Here is a 20,969-nt window from a genome sequence, read left to right as displayed (position 1 = left end):
GAATATGAATGTTCTAATGAAGATGATGTTGTAGAAGAATTGAACTTTTGATTAAGTTGAAGATGAAAAGATTTGCTTTCTGAACTTGAAAAGCTTATGAAACTATTGTTTTTTTATAATCTTTTGGATGTTACTTTTTATAATTTGGTGGACAATTTATGTAGCTTGATACAAGTTTGTGAAGATTACACTTTATTATGATGTAGTATATTTTTGCTTTATAATTAAATTAAAATTTTAAATAATTAATGCATTTAGAATATTATAGAAGTATATATATGTTGTATATATAAATTTAATATAATTTTAATATGAGGTAAACTCTATCATTTTACGTTTCGATTTTACGTTAACTCGATTTTGACAACCTTGATCCTGCTGTAAATAAGTTGTATTTTATATTTGTAATTTTTATAGCTGTCATTTGTAGGTTTGTTTCTAGGGCACAATTTCTTTATTCATTCCAAAAAAATTTAGTATATCTTCAATCAAAACATTTTACAACAAAAATATTATTATTCAACTTTTTGAATTGGGTAGATAAAAATTTATCTTATTTTTATTGGGTAAAATATTTTACTATAATAATATTTTAGCTTCATTGAGTTTCAAGATCTTGGGATGAGTTTATTGGTCATTTGTTCTAACTTATAAATATCATAAGACACAAGACAACTTCTCGCATACACCGTTTGGTCATTTCCAATTTAAATAAGATCACCTCCAATTTAAAAAGAGTTTTTCAATTCTAGTGTGTGATATCACTTATTGAGCAATAAGTCATTTTCTTTTATTTCTCTTTTTACAACTTGTGTGTTGTGCCTCCTAAAAGCTCTTTGCTTTGTTGTGAATTATTCGATGTGCACTATTTTAAGTACCTCATCCACCAAATTTGTATCACACTTGAAATTTATCTCGTTCTCTTTGATTAATTTATAAGCAATTAGAAAAGATAATTTGTTATAATCTTAACACTTCGACTACTGCATACTTGAGCATACTTCGATTATAGCATTACAGGCCTTCGACTACAACATGTGAATAGACTTCGACGACATGCTAAGATCCTATCAAATTGTCGAACCAAGAAGTTACCCTTTGGTCATACTAGAGTTCGACCCAAAACTCATGATTATTTACTCTTAGCCCTTTTCTTATTCTTATCCCACTAATTCTACTAACCTTTATTTACTAGCCCCACTCCCACCATGAGGCCACACACTTCTATCATCCAAAATTAATTAAATTACATAATAATTAAATAAATACGTCAAATTCATAAATAATCTAACAAAATGAAATAATTTAAATTTAGGTGTTACAGAGCGCATCGCACGTTCGAAATAAAACATAGACACCACCGAACTTTATTTTTAGCAAAGGTAAAATATTGTTAAGACCCATAAAAAGAACAACGATATGGTCCTCACAACTAGATTAGAATTCAGTTGTCGGTTATGCAAGGGGAAGATATAAGCACCCCTCACATTTGTTGTACTCAACGGGACCCATTTAGCTAGCTTTGCAAAAGAGAGTGTTAGCTTATGTTATTTGCAATCTTCTACTTATTATGCGAGGAAAAAAAAAGAAAGAAAATGTTTTTGGATTTTTTATTATTGTGCCTGACAAGATTTAAAAATCTTGCTCATACGTATCTCTAGGTGTGATGGAGAACCTAATGCTACGTAGTTCTGGGTAGAAAATATTTATTTGTTTGTCGATTTTAACGAAAGATTCTCAAGTCACATTCGAACAGAAAACATTGTTGCCCAAAACAGCGATAATTGAACATTTCCATTGCTTCAAGAATGGATGAATTAATCTGGATCAACAAATATTTTTGCCATCATCACATTCGAGTGGTAACCATTTGGTATTCTCGTGTGGAACCATCGTTTGCATCATCGCGAAATGAACAAAGCAGTTTTCGTTTATGTAAAGAGTTTGACATTGCGCGAAGGCAGAAAAGATAGTTTTATGAGTTGAGATTGATTTTATTTAGATACAAGTATTTAAACAGAGAGCTCTACAACAGTATCAAAATACTCGGGGAGAGGGAGAGGTCTACTCCAAATTACTCTCTTTTTTGTCCAAAAAGTTATTAATAAAAGTGTTTTAATTAGGAAGACGAATACCCAAATAACGATCTCTACAACAATATTCGAGTACCCGGGAAAAGAAGAGGCCTACACCCAATCACTCTCTTTTCCATTCCATTTATTTGAGAAAAAAAGACTTAGAAAAGACAACTTGACGTTTGATCAAATGTTTGATTATAAATGGTTTTAATGAACAGTGAAAAGGTACTTGACGTTGGATCAAACATTTGCGTTGTGTTCAATTGAATTTGATTGGAAAATGGCTCAATGTTGGATAAATTTTTTATTCTTTTGAAAAGATTGATTTTAAAATGACAAGTTGTTAATTAATTCAAGGGAAATGCTAACGAGTGCCCCAGGGGCACTGGTTAAGAGTCTAAAAAAGGAATGTTTTGTTAAATATACTTGTATTTAATACATTAAAAATAGAAATAATTGACTTTTTTTAATGAGCAAAAATGCATATTTCATTAAAAAAACTTGAATTGATTAATTTATTTAGAGGATGTTTTCTTTATATGGAAACCTTAAAGAGTGCCCCTGAGGCACTCGTTAGCATAACCCTTAATTCAATTAAGAGCTAATTAATTAAAATAAAAAATAAAAAGCAAGTTAAATTATTACACTTCATGAGAATGAGGAGAATGAGGTTCATTTGTCTAATGAGAATATTAAGCAAGTAAAATGAACCAGATAATATAAAAATGAAACGCAAATCAAACAATTGAACACAAACGAAATGATATACCATGAAAATTATGCAAGTTATTTGAATGTTTTTTATTTATTTTGAAAGAAATTTATTTTTGAGGTAAAGTTAAATCATTTGAATTGATCAAAAGGAAAAACAATTATTTTAGTAAAATTAATTAATTAAAATTGATTAAGATAATTAATTATGCTAATTAAAATTAATTATCAAGACTAATTAATTAAAAAATTAATTTACTCGATTAATCAAGTTAATTAAATATAATTAACAAAATCAATTAATTAAAATAATATTATTAATTATTATTAACAAAAAAAAGTATTTTTAAGATTTTATTTGCATTAATAAAAAAGAAATAGAAAGGAGGAATATAGATTATGGGATTGCAAGAAGAGATGATAAAATGATAAATTGTATTGGGCCTGAAATACCAAAGCCAATTGATTAATTTCCTTCGGCCTAAGGATGCGAATAGAGAAACTAGTTGTGCAATGGTATTATAAACAGAGCTGGGCCCTAGAGGCCCAAAGCCTTTCCAATCCAAAACTCAGGAAAACCCCAAGACACAAAAAGGATCCAGCGCCCCAATTTGACACACTCGGTTTCCTCTCTTCTAGTAAAAACTTGCTTTTCTCTTTTTGTTCACAATCATTCTCAAATGATATTTTCTTATGGGGAGAACCTCAGCGAATACTCAAAAATACCTCTACTTTAAAAATGCATTTTCGAAGTAATTTTTTTACAGATTTTTCTAGAATTCGGAGATGCATCTCCGAAAAAAATTAGAATTTTGGTTATTTCGGAGATGCATCTCCGAAACACAAAAATATTAGAATTTTGATTAATTCGGAAATACATATCCGAAAAAACTCCAAAAAAGTGCTCAAATTTTTTTTCTGATATGCATATCCGAAAATATCCCAAAAATTAAATTTTTTGGATATTGGTTAATTCATATATTATAAAATTGATATAATTTATAAGTTATAAATAATAATAATAATGATAGTTATACTGATATTTCTATTCTAATTTCAATTAAAATTAATAAACAAATTTCATATTAATAAATACTAAAACTATAACTAATACACAATAATTATGATTATATAAAAAATAAATACATTTATAACTATTCAGTAAAATTTTAAAATAAAAGAGATTAAATAAGAATAAAATTATTTTTTATTTTATTCATATTTTACTATAAATTTGAAATTACATAGTTTTCAAAATAATAAATAAAAATTAAATATATAAAAAATATTTTAATAATTAATTATGATAAAAAGTCATTTTCCATTTAGTTTAAAAAAATTAAAAGAAAATTTTGTCTTAATTTTATTTAATGAATAAATAAATTATATAATTAATTTTATATAATTCAAAATTTACTTATGAAATTAGAATGTTTTTAATTTATTAAAGTTAGTAAAATAATTTTTAACTTTAAAATTGTTTAGAAAATTTTGAAAATTAAAATTATTTTATATGAGTTAGAATGTTTTTAATTTATATTTGTTTATAAAATGATTTTTTATGACTGTAAAATTGTTTTTGAAAATTAGTTTATAAAATAATTTCTTTTATGTATCATAAAATTTCTTTTATAACTATAAAAGTTGATTTCGGAAATGCATATCCGAAAACACATTTTTTTGGTGCTTTCGGAAATACATATCTGAAAATACCTTTTTTTTTTTGTGTTTTCGGAAGTGCACTTCTGAAATCAATTTTTTTTCAGAAAAAAATGATTTCGGAGATGCATCTCCGAAATATAAGGGCATTTTAGAAATTTTGCCCGAATTTTCAAGAAGGTAGGGGTGTTTAAAGAAATTCTCTTCTCAAATACTCTCTATCCTACAACACCCTGTAATGTAAAAATATACAACAAGGAAAAGTGTCAAACCAAGGTTATAACAACAATGATTCCAACAAGTTGAACGAACACACAAAGAAAACCGAAAATCAAAAGGGGAAATGGTTTAACATCTCAATTGTACGAAAACGAAATCGAAGAAAGAAGGAGTTACCAATGGAGAAGAGGATTTATCTAGAAATTGGTGAGGTATAATGTTCTTCCTTTAAGCTTATTCTGTTTCGTTTACTCTTCTTCTCCCTTCTGAAAAATTGGCTATCAGTTGTGTTTTTGTTATTGTCGATTACTCTCAGTTTTGGTCGCTCTACGTATGGTTGTTGTGTGATGTGTGGTTTGCTTTGAAATTGCAAGTTTGATTAGAAGTGTTGTGTGGCTTGCTTGAAGGTTGAGGTTTGATGTAAGGTGTTTGGAGATGAAGCTTTTGGAGGTTGGTATGGAGGAAAATATTTGAATTAATTTTGCAGCATTTTGATCCTTTTTTTTCCTCTCTTTCTGTAGCCAAGGCAACTGGTGATTTGATTTAGCTCTAAACTAGCTTAGAGTGATTTAGCTCGAAAATAAAGTAAATATGTGATTCTCTGACTCTTCTATCCTATTCCCCTTTCTAATGCAGTGTTTTGGGTTTTATAGGGGAAGAAATTGAAGGAGATACTTGTGAACTCAATTGTTCAAGCAAGTAAGGCAAGAGGGAAACACATGACTGGGTGAGATAGCTAGAGAGTGGAGAAACGCAAGACCGAGGGCATCGAGCAAATCCTCTCTAACAAACTTTGTATTTTTCTACACATTAACTTTTTCTTTTACTGGTGTAATTGCCTCAAAGAGAATTCTAACATATTTTTACTACAAAGTAAAATCATATATGTAGGTCCCTCATAAAGTTGTACCAAATTGTCAATTTGTATGTTTGGATGAAAAAAAAGAGCAAATGAAATGGAATGGCTGCTACTGATATCTTTTGATTAAATGTGTAAACCAACAAAGCCCTTTTCTTTCTTTGATTCAAAACTAGCGGGAAACCTGTGCATTCGCACGGGTTCAGGTCTTCGACGCACATTGCTGTAAAAAAAATGGTTGCTATTAAAAAACAATGATAATAAGAAGAGAAAATTAGAGTTGTTCTAGATGTTGTTAGAGGTGTCCGTATGTGTGTCAAAGGGTTTCCAACAGGAGTTTGATTTGGAAAAACTGAGTGTGTGGGGGTTGATACTTTCTCTGTTGGACGCAAAAGTAGCATTTTTCCTGTTCAACAAAGTAAGTCTGCGTCTTTTTCTAGCAATGGATGCAGCAGTTCCTAAAGATTCATGTTGTGATGACTCCATACTTAAAGGTGTGATTGAAGTAAAGAATAAAAGTTTCTGCTGTGACCGATGTAGTTAAGGAGGTAGGTTTGTCATATAAGATGAAGTGATGGAGAGGGAAAACACATGAGTTGAATATGATGTTCAAAAAGAATTTTTTGTGTTTCACATGAAGAACAACTCGTAGTGCAGCTGAGAGAAAGTGAAAATGGCGGGAGTCTGAAAATTTTGGAACATTGGCACCAGTTTTTGATCTTTGATCTATGTTGGAAATCGTGTATGAATAGGTATCAGAGAAGCAGTATATGTAGTTGGTGGGCAGAGTTTTTTTCTGAAAATATCTAGATTAGTGATGGTTGTACTATTTTATTGTTCTTTAATTTTATGTGTTACACACATTGGTGTTCCAAGATATGGGGAAACTTGGATATGGACGCCAATAGTGAGTGTTTAATATAGTTGGACAGGAAACTTGGATTGGGAAGCCCATACTGTATGAGTGTTTTAATGTAGTTGTTTATCAATAAAACGTCCTATTGTTCTAAACTATAATCAGTGATGCTTTATTTTATTTTCCAAACAGTATTTTCTTTCCTGCAACATTGTATCTCAAGATGTAAGTGTGACATTGTGATTTTGATTCTTCAGACCATGTAGTTATATGTATAAATAATTAATATTTTGGTACTTCATGTAGATATAATTAAGATTGTGGTATAATTCAAGTGATTTAATGATACAGAAAATTTTGCATACAGTGTGATTATAACATGACGGGTTAAACAATAATTTGCTGAGTAATTACCAAAGTTATTGTTTTTGTTTTCACAAAAATAGTAAAGTGTTTAAACTGAAACCAAATTTATGGTACAAAGGATTAGTATAGGGTGATTTATAAAAGTGATAAATCAGGAATGTGATGAGTAAAAACCACACCACTCAAAATGTATGGCACATCTGAAAGTACAGTGAAATGCAATGAAAGCAAAAGTTGCCACAGTTACATTACATAGATTCTGCTATAGCACGTGTTCAAGATAACTAATGTGACACTATTAGATAACAAACTGTGATGATTCACAACTAAATTAAGAGCTACTTTAAAACGGAAGGAAATAGTTCATCAGGCTACAGAGAACAAAACAAAAATTGGCCGCAACTGGCATAGTTAAAACAATAACATATCATGAAGCAATTTTCTCCATCTTGATAGTCTTTTTCATTTTGGTGGAGGATTCCTCCCCTGCATGGATTTTAGAGCTTGCTACATTGTCATTAGAAATAGGAGGAGCAATTCTTTTCTTGGCTAAAGTCGGCGTAACAGGGTGAGGGATATGTTCCGATGTAATCTCAATATCCTGAAAAAAGAATTGAAAATAGATTAGGTTGACAAAATGTTAGTAACAAAGCTAAAAAAAAGGAAGAACAGAAATGAGCAACAATTTGTTACAGTAACAATAGTCCAGTCCTCGTTTGGTTCAGCTTCATCAACACTTTCATTCAACTACATAAGAAGACAAAATGCAATTGTAAATAATGTGTTGCTGTCCAATTTTGTATTTAAGTATAGGTTTTATTAAATGTAAGGACTAACCTGCTTGATGACAGGGGCATCAGGTGAAGCTGATGTTGTCTTATAAAGAAGAAAATAACAAAAGTAAGAATAAATGCTTAAGGGGAAAGAATAAGAAATTAGATATTGTTCTATATACGTATCAATTCTTGTCCCCATGAATGCAAAAGTTGGTTGATGACATTTTTATCCTCATAAATAGAAACAACAGTAGCATTATCCCAGCTTGGTTGCCATTTGACCTTAAATGCCATTGTCAACCCAACCAAACCATCCAATGCTAAAGGATAATCTAATGGGTCTGTTATACCAGCCTAGATAAGTTGAAAGTATTAGCAAGTATGCAAAAGATACAAAATAATAATTAGGCCATGGCATGCTTGGTAATACCAACCTCCTTGAGAAGCATTTACTTGAAGGGTTTTAGCGACGGTGACACATTGAGTGGTCTAAAAGGGGAGCCCGAATGACAACGTATTTGTGGGAATGATTTGTGACAGTGTTAAGGTTTCAAAGTTCAAATTACGAGGGAAATATGATAAGTTAAAAAAGCACTCACAGTGGTAAGCTTTTTAAAATCACTTAGTGGGAGAACCAAAGCCTTATACATAAATTTATCGTACGGGCTTAGTTGAGAGCTACTCGATGTCTGCAATAGTTGGGAGATCGATGTCATACTCTGACCGAAAGTATCGCCCATGCTTTGTGATACTACCAACCAAAACATAAAACACAGTAATAAGGAAATGGAAAACAGAGAGTATTGAATGCAAATGAAAATTAAATGGAAGTAGAGACATTGGTATAGTCACAAACCTGTTTAAGAACTCCTTAATTTCAACGAGGTCATCATTGATGTGCAACATCCCTACATTAAATGTGTTTGAAACACATACAAGATATTTTCCTACGAAGAATGAAACATATTACATTTAAAAACAATGGTTAGTACCTCTGAAATTGTATATGGAGAAAGGAAGATAAAATGGAGAATGCAAGAAAATGAGAAGGATCTACACCTTCCTCTTTGACCTTTGTGAATTGCAAAACAATAACAATTGGTGAAGATAAATCTTTCCTTTGTTTATTGAAATCATGGACTTGCATTGCGTATCCCTCTCACAAAGTACAATTGAGAATGTTATTACTACATACATAAGAACAAAATATCAAATAAAGGGATCTGAACAATGGCTATAAAATATTTAATTTGTATACATACCGTAAATCCTTCAAGACTAAATTAATCTGTTGTTTCTTGTTTCCATCTTGAATTTGGGTGTAACCAATATCTGAAACCATTCCTATTACATCTAAGGATAGAAAGCAACAGAGTTAAATATAAGATAAATCAACATTGGTCTAAGTACATGTTAGCTCGCAAGTAGAATAATAAAAGTATAAATAATATTTCATACCTATTAAAACATCAATTTTCCAGTAAGAATATCAGCAAAAGGTGTGAATTTAAGGGGCCTGGGAGGTATCTCATGCTTGTTTATGTCAGTTACAGATGTGCCGCCACTAAAGGTCAACAAGAATTTATGATCAAAAGGCTTGAACAACAGATCATTCAAGGATACTTGGAAGTTTGATAGTGTAACCGTGTTATTGACCGTCAACAATGAATCGAAAGCTTGTTTATACATTGTAGGAACTCTACAATGTATATCAGATCCCTGAAATGTAAAAAACTTGAATTAAAACCTAGGCATGGGAGACATGTACCATTAACATAACAAACCGTATGGAAATAAGAACTCAATATTTGGCTGCAAATTTGGAATTGATTAGGTTAGTGAAACAAAAGCATAACCAACTTGTTAGGGTCCTGGTTATTTGGCAAAAGCAAAAGAAAGCCATAAAATTGTTAACATAAATGCTATAATGAATCCATGAAATTTAAAAAGGAGAAAATTTTAAGATTCCGGCAAACTGATAAACCTGATACTAGCAATGAGAAGTTATTTTTCTTTTCTGCAAACTCATAAAGCAAAACCAAAGTTAGACTACCAAGTCTATATTATTTAACTTGTTTTGAGTTGGATCTTTTTCTTTGACGTGGATCTCTTCCTCTAAATCAACAAACACAAAAACAAAAACATGAATAAAACTCGAAATAATAAAAGAAATAAAGTGATAAACGAAACTGATATAACAAAAAAAACTCATAGGAAAGGAAACATATTTCACAATAAAAATCATAAATTGATAATCTCAGAAAGGAAAATTATTTCACAATAAAACTCATAAACTCATAAACTGAAAAACTCATAATCTCAGAAAGGAAAAGAAATTAAAAACATTTATATTACCGAAAATATTTCACATTTCCATTTGCAAAAACCAGAAAGCATAAACTCAAAAACAAAACTAAAAGCATCTCAAAATAAACAAAAAGCAACAAAAAGCAGAGCAAGAAAAATGAGTCACCGTGAAAAGGGTTCCACCGTAAATAACCCGCTGAAAAAATTGAAGGGCAGTGTAGATATGTTTTCAAAAAAAGCTAATTTTTTTAAAAATATCAACTTTAAAAAAAAGAGATGCACGTTTTATGCTTTTTCAATGTACTTTGGAAACATACTTTTTCAATATTGTAACCATTGTGTACTTTCAAAATTTTTGGACGTTTTATGTTTTTATGCTTTTTCAATGTACTTTGAAACACACACTTTTTAAATTGGTTACACCATTATGTACTATCCGTTCTAACATTTTCTCCCACTCTAACAAATAAAATCAAATTTGCTTGTCAAATGTAACAATTATGAGTAAAGACACTTAAGGTGTAACCAATTGTACAAATTGGTTACAAAAAGTAAATTTTAGACACATTTTGCCCCCAATTAAGTGAAGTGGAGGATAAAGAAGAAAAGTTAAATTTGAGTTTTCCAGAGCCATTTATTTTCTTATATTATAGATGTTACTGTTGAACTGAAAGAGACATGTAATGTGAACCTACTTATTTGCTACTAAATGAAATATGTTATTTTTACTGCTATATCACTTTTGTTGCAATTGGCTTGGTAAATGAACTTGTACACAAATAAAACTCTTGATTCAAAATGTCATTTGGTAGTCTTCATATAATTTAATACAAGAAAAATAGTGGTTGAATGCCAATGGATTAAAATTTAAATGACCATGTGATTAATGCAAGCTTAAACTAACATTCTTTGAATTATATTGATCCACTTTGAATAAAACATATAATGTAACCTGGTACTTTCTTTTTCATGACACCAAAACTTGATCTTTAGGAGAAAACCGAGTTAACTAAATTCAAAAGAAAAACAAGCTTCAACATTGGCCCATTATTCTTAGTAACCTAAAGTTAATGGTAAAAATGAAATTAATTGTCACAAAATACTCGACAGATAGGCAGTTCAAAAATTTGTCACAAATTAAATGTATGGATCAAGCACAAGTTCAAAAGAGCCTTAAGTACATGTTATTGCTTTATGGAGAAATGCAAATGAATGTCTAATTTGTAAATCAAGTAACTCTTTCTTTCATAACAAGAAAAACCAAATGCCTCTTTAAATCAAATGGTGCCCGTGTATGGATTTCAAACCTTAAATCACAAATAAATTCTTTGAAAATTGGAAATGTGAAAGATATGTGATGACCACATAAAAATCATCAAAGGAAACAAAACCCTCCATGATTTCCTTGGATTATAAAATTGAATCAAAATGAAAGAAAATACTCTCCAACAAACCTAACCATGAATGAATGCAAAGACCCTTGAAGTATTGATTTATAAACAAGTATCTTCTTATGCAAACAATCATACTTTGAGGTCCAAAATATAATGAATGGTTTATGAGACACAATGACCAAATGAAATGGTCATGATATGCTAATGAATATGGATAAGAAGCCTATGACAAAATTTAAAATTTGGTAAAAAAATATTTTACAGCATTCTAAACATATATAAAAAAATTATTCTAAAATTTAAAAATTAAAGGGTAATTAAACAGTTTTTAAAATTTTAGAAAATAGCAGGGACTGAAATTGCATGTATAAATTTTTTAAAAGGACTATTCATTAAAGAAATTTTTTATAAGGACTAAAAATGCAAGGTCGCATATTTATAGGGATTAAAAACGTATTTAACCCTACAAAATATTTATGTAGTTACAAAATTGCACTTGTTAAATGATTTTGAGTTGTCGTGATGTAGGTTTCAAACAAAGGGCTTAATTGGTATAATGTGAAGAAATAATAAGAAAAAGAAAATGTAGAATAATTAGTATGTTACTATAATGTCTTTTTAGCGGTGGAAATTTTTTTAGTAGAAGAGTAAAGTAGGCAATGTGGTCAATCTTAGTAACGACTTATATAGTAGATATAGTAGATTTATTTATTTAGTCCAATAAAAAATAAAATAACGTCAAAATAATTTATAAAGATAATTTTTTATGTAAATAAAAACTACTAGTATAAAACATATATAAAACAATTAAAATTATATAAATTAAACATTTCTATATTTTATAAAAGAGTTAAATAAGTTTTTGGTCCCTATAAATATCTCAATTTTGGTTTTTAGTCCCTATAAAAAAAAAGTCGACTTTTAGTCCCTATAAAATTACTTTTGCACTCACTTCTAGTCCCTCTACAGGGACTAAAAGTGAGTGCAAAAGTAATTTTATAGGGACTAAAAGTTGAACTTTTTTTTATAGGAACTAAAAGTAGTTTTTGATAATTTTATAGGGACTAAAAACATATTTAACCCTTTATAAAATAACAAAATATTAACAATTACAATATTAAAATAAATACAAAATTGATAAAAAAAACTTGCCTGGTTATCATCTAGTTTACATAGAAATTTGTAAACTATTTCAGGTATCACAAATAATTGGATCAAATTAGTATGATTGCATTAGTATGACAAAAATAGTCATTTTAAACCATCCTTGACAAATTTCCAATATACTTATAGTCAAATAAAGTATTCATTATATTCAGCTTGCAAGTCAAATTTGAACGTCACCTGGTTTATCTTGATTATTAGTAAAAAATCATTATTAATACATAGTTTTATATTTTCTTAATTAAATTCTAGTTCTAGTTGATAATTTTAATATAATTTTCTAATTTGATATTTTTGAGATTTCACAAAGATAAAGTGAAAAAATTAAATTCTAGTTCTAGTTGATAATTTTAATATAATTTTCTAATTTGATATTTTAGAGATTTCACAAAGATAAAGTGAAAAAATTAAATTCTAGTTCTAGTTGATAATTTTAATATAATTTTCTAATTTGATATTTTAGAGATTTCACAAAGATAAAGTGAAAAAAAAGAAAGAAAAAGAATTCATTACATTTTCTGTATTACTTGACTTTATTTCCTTCTTTGTTTTACATCACAACACATTTTCTTCAGATTTCAACTTCTATTCTTTCGGATCTAAACCCGAACCCGTTATGGACGGTGTCCCAGATCGGGGCCGGTCCACCTCACCAAGTTCCCGAGCTCCGAACCATTCTCCGAGGCTCGGTCCCAGCCGCCTCTCCAGCTCCCGCATCAGATCATCCCAATCATCATCTTCATCTTCATCTTCTTCTTCATCTTGCTTATGGTTATGGTTTCGAAGAAAACGAACGAAAGTGCTTTTGGCACTTATCGCGTTATTTTCCTTGTTTTTCTTTGTGAATTATGTCATGCTTCTACGTCTTCAACATCAGCAGGATCGACCGCAGCCTAATCGTAAACCAACACTTCGTTCCTCTCTTTCACTTTCCCTTCAGGTTTCTCCTCATTTTGATTTCATCTTCTTCAATCCTCATTATGCTTTCAACATATTCATATAAGCGCCTATTTTCGTAAGTACTTGTGCAAATAAGCTGTTTATCCAAACATGCCCTTAGATTAACTTATTTGAGCTTATGAAAATTGCTTATGTCTTGGATGAATACTGTTTGACTTTATTTTTTAGTTATAGAAATAGTTTATACAAAAACACATATATGCGAAGTGCTTATGCTATAAGCGTTGATTAAACAGTTTATCCAATCGAGGCCTATAACTATTGCCCTTTTAACAAGTTTTTTGCGTTTCTCATTTATATTTTCAGGGAAAATGGAACAAGAATAGTACTAGTAAAAAAATCCAAAAGGGAAATTATGCGAGGTTGTTGGCATTGGCTGCCCATGCCTTGGCAGAGGTATATATTTTGAGGAATGTGCGGCTAGTTTGTGGTTATATTATCATTTAAGCTATCAAGTTCTTTAACGATTTTCCAATGGATTTCCATAACAATTTTTTTCAGTTTTTAGTAACTCTGACTAAGGTGTTTCGTGTAATTGTACACAGAATAAACGTGAGCCAAAAGATTTGTGGCAGGAGCCCTTGGTCCCTGCGTCTTCTTGGACACCATGTTCCGATCAGCGAAACTGGGAACCAAATGGTATGTGTGTCTGAACTGAACTTTGAAATTTGACAACTGTTTATATCATGTTTGTGCATAACTACAAATGAAGAAAGGCTTATTGGTCCATTACCGAGTACTCACAGTTTGCTCTATTCCATACTACTACTTTAACAGAGGGAAGTAATGGATACATTCTGGTTACTGCAAATGGTGGGATCAATCAACAGCGAGTAGCTGTAAGTATTCTTTTTCTGACTGCTATTTTTCATGAAGATGCCTCTGAATTGTTTGGGATTAATTTATGTGAAAGGAGAAAAACTTAATAAGCTTTATCTAAAATGATTAGGGTCATTTGTACTAATTGTGAGTTGCATCAGGTTTGTAATGCTGTTGTTGTGGCCCGGTTACTCAATTCAACTTTGGTTGTCCCCAAATTTATGTACAGTAGTGTATGGAGAGATACGAGGTAATGCTCTATCTATTTCTCTTTCTCAGCCCTTCATCTTTATCCTTACTCACATTACTTTATTTTGTTTTGCTTTCCCCGTGTCTTTTTGATTTGATCAAACGTAATATTTAGTTACTAGGTGAATAATCAGTGGAGAAATTGCTTGCTAGTGGCATGTTTTAATGTGCATGTGAAATTTGATCAACTAGTACTGGGTGAATGATCAACGGAGAAATTGTTTGCTAGTGGCATGCCATGTTTTAATATGCACAGGGCTTTATTCAGACAAATAGCTACAAGATTTATCAACTAAATTTGGGGGATAGGTTGAATATAACTTCATAGTTTACCACTTCTGGCATTTCTTGTTTTAACTTGTTCAATGTATTTTCTAGTTTTAGCTTTGTCTTGTACCATTTCCCTGCCACATCTGCAGTCCATGGTTTTCTATTATGTTGTTGTGACTTTGTCCATTTAGCTTATTACTTCCTATTACATAATTTCAGTCAATTCAGAGACATCTATCAGGAGGAGCATTTTATTAACTACTTGGCTCCTGATATTCGGATAGTGAGGGACCTTCCTAAAAAGCTACAGTCTTTGGACTTGGAGGCAATCAGCAGTGTTGTAAGTCGCACTCCCTTCCCCTCTAGCAAACTGATTAAACTCAGCCATATCAATCCTATTGGTATTTAATTGTTGAAAGATTTTACCAGATTACAGATGTTGACATGGGGAAGGAGGCCAAGCCAAGCTTTTACTTGAAACACGTCCTACCTATTATACTTAAAAATCAAGTTGTTCACTTTATTGGATTTGGGAATCGCTTGGCCTTTGATCCGATACCATTTGAGCTGCAGGTAAATGTCCTTTGATACTTATATATTACAATATAAATTTTATGGTCTCTAGCCTGGCAATGCTCTCCTGTTATTATCTTACTTGATCTCAAGCTCTATTATGCTTTTCCTAATTGAGGACTTCATCTAGAGACTTCGTTGCAGATGTAATTTTCACGCCCTGCAATTTGTTCCCAGAATACAAGAAGCCGGTGCTTTGCTTCTTAAGAGGTTGCGTGGACATGGAGGCCTTATTGGACCATTGGATCGGCATTTTGTTGGTCCATTTGGAGAATTAAATACGGAGACAAGTGAAAGAAATTCCAAGAAAGCTTCTAAATATCTAGCTTTACATCTCAGATTTGAAATTGACATGGTAGCTCATTCTTTATGTGAATTTGGGGGAGGTGAAGAAGAGAGGAAAGAATTGGAAGCATATCGTGAAATCCATTTTCCTGCTCTGGCTCTGATAATAAAGAATACAAAGTATGCATCATATTCTTTTCATCTCAAACTGTTCTGCACTGGTTATAATACAACTGGAATACTTTTCTTCTATCACACATAACAATTTAAATTTGTAAAGAAAAAAGTCTTACTCTTTATCTACTCCGGTTTAAAGTAATTGGAATCTTCTATGCAGATTACCTTCTCCTTCAGAGCTCAGGTCTGAAGGGCTTTGTCCACTGACACCTGAAGAAGCCATTCTTATGCTTGCTGCTCTTGGTTTTAACCGCCAGACAAACTTATTTGTAGCTGGTTCTAATTTGTATGGAGGTAGCTCACGATTAGCTGCTTTGACCAGCCTGTACCCTAAATTAGTCACTAAAGAGAACTTACTATCTTCAGCAGAACTCAAACCATTTGCTAATTATTCATCTCAGGTTTGCTGCTACTGTCATTCTTGTTTCATTTATTTCAGTGTTACAATCTCAATTAAGCTCCTTGTTACAAAAAAATTTGTTTTGTGCACTCTTCATGGTCCATACGTAGCTCCTCATATTCAATATTGGCATTATTGAGCACCAGCTTATTATGGTGCTGCTGTTAGTCTTTTAATGAATGACACGAAAGTGTTTCTATTGTAGTTAGCAGCACTGGACTTCATAGGCTGTGCTGCCTCAGATGCATTTGCCATGACTGATTCAGGAAGTCAGCTATCATCTTTGGTGTCTGGGTATCGAATATATTACGGTGGAGGAAGGATGCCAACAATACGTCCAAATAAACGCAGGCTGGCTAGTATATTCATGAAGAACTCTTCAATAGAATGGCGTATTTTTGAACAGAGAATGAGGAAAGCAGTCAGACAAACTAAACATGTACAGACAAGACCTAAGGCAAGAAGTGTTTACAGATATCCTAGGTGTAAAGAATGTATGTGCAGGACAATTTGATTTACTTAGATTAGTTTGACTGTAATTTGTAACATTGTTAATCATTATTCTTCTGACTAAATTGATTAATCCGTAGATTTATCTACATTACTGTAAACAGACAAGGCCTAAGGCAAGAAGTGCTTACAGTAACCCAGTGTAAAGAGTGTTTGTGCAGGACAAACTGATTTATTTATATTAGGTTGAATGTTATTATTACACATTGTTATTAGTTACCTTGTTATTACATGTGACTGATTTTCTTCTTCTTATTTTCTTCTTCTGGTTGTATTGGTTAGTTCATTGCTTGCTTTTACATGTGACTGATCTGACAGAGTGACGATTGTCTTTTGCGTTTCCAGCACCCTGGTAATGCTCAGCATATTTTGTTGCTAAAAGCTGAAATCCCAAATAATTAGTTTGAAGATGCTGTGTTGAGTATCTCCATCGAATTTTGAGCCTATGATAAGAAAGGGGAGGGGCAGACACAAGGGGGAGGGAGTGCAACTTATATGCTTACCTAGGAAAGGAGAAGAAAGAAGAAAGATGAAGGAGAGAAAAAGGAAGAGAATACAAAAACATCAACAATCAAATCTTATACCATTAAATGAGATCACTAGATGAATCAATTTTTGCCATAATATTCTATCTAAGATCATGTTTCATCCATATTGTTAATCTTAATATATTTCTTAATAACTTTTTTTTATATATAGGTTTTCTTTAATTTATAGTTGTTTGACTTCTCTCCATTGTTCTACTATATTTATCATAGAAACTACAAGTTTTTTTCTCTATATGTTAAAACCACATAAATTTATTTTTCACTATCTTTTCTATTAGTATTATAGGTGTTACCCTAACATTATCTCTAATATTGTCATTTCTAGTCTTATCCTATATAATTTTACCATACATTCAACAAAACATCCACATCTCGCTATACTAATTTGATTTTCGTGTTGATTCTTAAATGTCCAATATTCTACCATGTACAATATCGCGGCGGGTTTTATTGTAGTTCGAGCGGTCCTTTTTGTCACATATAATCCCAGAAGCCATCTTCCATTTCAATCATCCACCTTGAATTCGAATTTACATCTCTTTATATTTCTTTATCGTTTTATATTACCTTGAATTCGAATTTACATCTCTTTATATTTCTTTATCGTTTTATATTACAGATCTAGAATATTTAAATCATGTGATTTGTGGGATGATATGACTTCAATTTTCATCTTTGAGTTGTTAAAGAAAAGGAAGAGAATAAGAGTGAAAAATATGAGGGAGGGGCTACCTATGGGATTGAGAGAACTAGAGAAAAGAAAGAGAATACGAGTGACAGAATTAGAGGGAGGGACTGCCTTAGGGGGGTTTCACTCTATTGTTTGATTATTATGTAATGGGTCCATTTCATCATTCAATCTTAAGAGACCATTCTATTTCATTTGCATGATATCCAAACATAACTTTAATAGACACTAACGTTACAATTTACTAGTATATGACCCGCGCGTTGCGCGGTTGATCTGTAATATATTATTGTCATTGTATATAATATTTAAACTTCAAAATATTGTTATTATATTTATTATTATGATTATAAAATTTAGAAAAAAATATATATTAAATGATGATAATTCAATATCACACATTTATATACACATGATTATGAATATAATAATAAAAACAATTAATTAATAGATTTATTATTAATTAAAATTTGTATCAAGACAATAAGTGACTGATTAAATATAAATTAAGGATAGGAGTTACAGTATAGAAAAAAATAGATGATAATTTATTAGTTATATTTACTTATTTATTCAACCAATGACATTTTTAAATTATTAACTTTTGATACTGTATTTACTTTAATTTTGTAATCTTTCACTATTCTCCTAATTATTAATTTTTTAAAAATATTTTTCATAGATTTTAAATTATTCATTAATATTCATTTCATTATTGTTACTATTAAAAAATATTTTTATTTATTTAATCTCTTATTAATTTAACATATAAAAATGATTATTTAAATAATATATATAGTATTTGTCGATTTAAATTCGTAACATTTATTAAACATTTGTGTAGATGATTATTTTAAAAAAAATTCAATATAAAATTAATAAAAGAGAATGTTTTTTTAACATTGTAGGGAAATTTTTTTATTGATTTTTTTAAAATTATTTTCAATTGTAAATTATTGTTTTAAATTATATATATATATATATATATATATATATATATATATTATTTATGTGTAAATTTTTTATTCATATTAAAATTGATTTTATTTATTATCTGTTAAAGATTATTTATAAAAAAATTGTTATCGTAAGTTATTGACGTAGTACTATGCTGTAAATAAGAAAAATAATTTTTTATATTTAAGGTGATATAAGGTTCATATTTTATATTATTATTATACACAAATTTATTTTATAAAATTAGATAATAAAATTAATTTTATCCAAATAATCATAAACTATAAAAAGAAACATTTTTAATAATAGTTACTCTAATTTATATAGTTAAATAAATTATTTAGATAAAATAAATATAATTTAAAGAAATATCCATATTATCATTACAAAAATTATATAAATTAAACTATTATTAAGATAAAATAAGTAAAAAATATAAAAAAATTAAAATATAATTACAAATATCTAAACTTATATAATAACAAAAATATATTAAATATTTAAATAAATAATAAATCATTATAATATCATTACTATTTTTGATTCTAACAAAAACCTAGTAGAACATGAGGCAAAGGAAACTTAAAAATGATTTGTAGCTAATTTACAATTAGCTGTGAAATTGAAACCAAATATAAACCTCTGCTCCTACTAAATCAGAGTTCTTCAAACACATTTTCAACATGCGAAAATAATCTACAATAACATTAGATCTTTTAGTAAGATTAACAACAATTTAACCATCAGACCTTTAAATAACAAAACCACATTCAACTTCTAATTCTAAAACATAATACTTAAAAGACTTATTACTTTTCAACATATTTTATGTTCAGCTCTTATTAAATCAGAGTTTTCATGCAAGATTTTTTAATGTTACCTTAAACAACATATATGATAAATTCTTAGAGAGAAAAAAAACTATAAAACTATTAGTTTTATAATTTATACATTAAAATTCGTATAAAGGTAAACTATAAAAATCTCATACCTGGTTGAAAAAAAAATATAATATTGTTTTTCATATATAATGTTTGAATTGTCAAACTATTTTCTCCAATGCAATTCATCTCAAAAGAGTAATTCAAAATTATAATGTCAATTGTAAAAAGATGAATAACAAATATAGGACATAAAAAAATACCACATAAGAATCCATCTTTCCATAAAATTCTCAAATACATCTTCAATACCTGCACATAATATTTTATTTTATAAAATGAAAGATTATGATAAATCTTTCAATAAAATTATCGAATATGTCTTCAAAACCTACACATAATGGAAGATTATAAAAATAAAAAAAGAAAATCTAAAGAAAAGTAGAAGATTATGAAAATAAAAAAGAAAGCATAAGGAGAAATAGAGTTTTAGTGAGACAAAATAAACCTATAAACTGATAAGTTGGTGAGATACTCCTTTCCCCTTAAATATCATCATAAAATCAATAAAAGTTCAATCATAAATATGAGTTAAAATAACAATATAACGTAGAATAAATTCTACCTTAAATAATATTAATATGAATCAAATAGTAACTGTCATAATTAAATATTTCAATTTTAAAAAAATATCAAGGAAATAATATTATTGTTCATCTTTTTAATTTTTATTTTTTAATCCATATAAATTTTGATTAATTCAATCCTCCTTTATATTTAGTTTAACTCTATATATTCTTTCATTTTTAATAACTTTAATTTAAAATTATTTTACCTATTTTAAATTATCTTACCTCCAATTTTACATATTTTTACTCTTAACTTTCATAATTCTCTTCCTTTATAAAATGCTCAATAAGCTCATTAATTTATTACAAATATATTAATTGTGGTATAAAAGAAATTAATGACAAAGTTAACCGTTTTTTATAAAAATATTATTTATATTACATTTATTAATTATAAAAATTTAAACTTTAATATTACATTTATTAAATTTTAAATATTTTCTTATAACTTATTTTATTATATAACGTTAATGAAGTTAATAGTCTAATAATCTTTTAATTTTGTAACTTACATGAAGTAAAAAAAATAATAATGAAGAAAGAATTTCTACTCAATAATTAAAAATAGAAAAAATAGTTAATTATAAAATGTAAAGATAAATTTGCGTGTATTTAAATCTCTTGTTGAGTTGTG

The 20,969-nt window shown here is 29.2% G+C and overlaps 1 protein-coding gene across 1 annotated transcript; it reads left to right on the top strand.

The window, feature by feature from the left end:
* Positions 1–12,871: 12,871 nt before the first annotated feature.
* LOC131626867 (O-fucosyltransferase 15-like) lies at positions 12,872–16,834 on the top strand. Its single transcript, XM_058897707.1, has 10 exons — positions 12,872–13,329; positions 13,656–13,745; positions 13,895–13,988; positions 14,127–14,188; positions 14,330–14,418; positions 14,907–15,027; positions 15,117–15,260; positions 15,391–15,725; positions 15,883–16,123; positions 16,328–16,834. Exons 1-10 carry the CDS (start codon positions 13,006–13,008, stop codon positions 16,634–16,636), a joined length of 1,809 nt encoding a protein of 602 aa, XP_058753690.1. The 5' UTR covers positions 12,872–13,005; the 3' UTR covers positions 16,637–16,834.
* The last annotated feature ends 4,135 nt before the right edge of the window (positions 16,835–20,969 follow it).

The sequence above is a fragment of the Vicia villosa genome, linkage group LG1 (genome assembly GCF_029867415.1).
Source record: "Vicia villosa cultivar HV-30 ecotype Madison, WI linkage group LG1, Vvil1.0, whole genome shotgun sequence".
Lineage (NCBI taxonomy): Eukaryota > Viridiplantae > Streptophyta > Magnoliopsida > Fabales > Fabaceae > Vicia > Vicia villosa.
The sequence above is the reverse complement of the archived record's forward strand: the minus strand, read 5'-3'. Positions and strand labels throughout refer to the sequence as shown.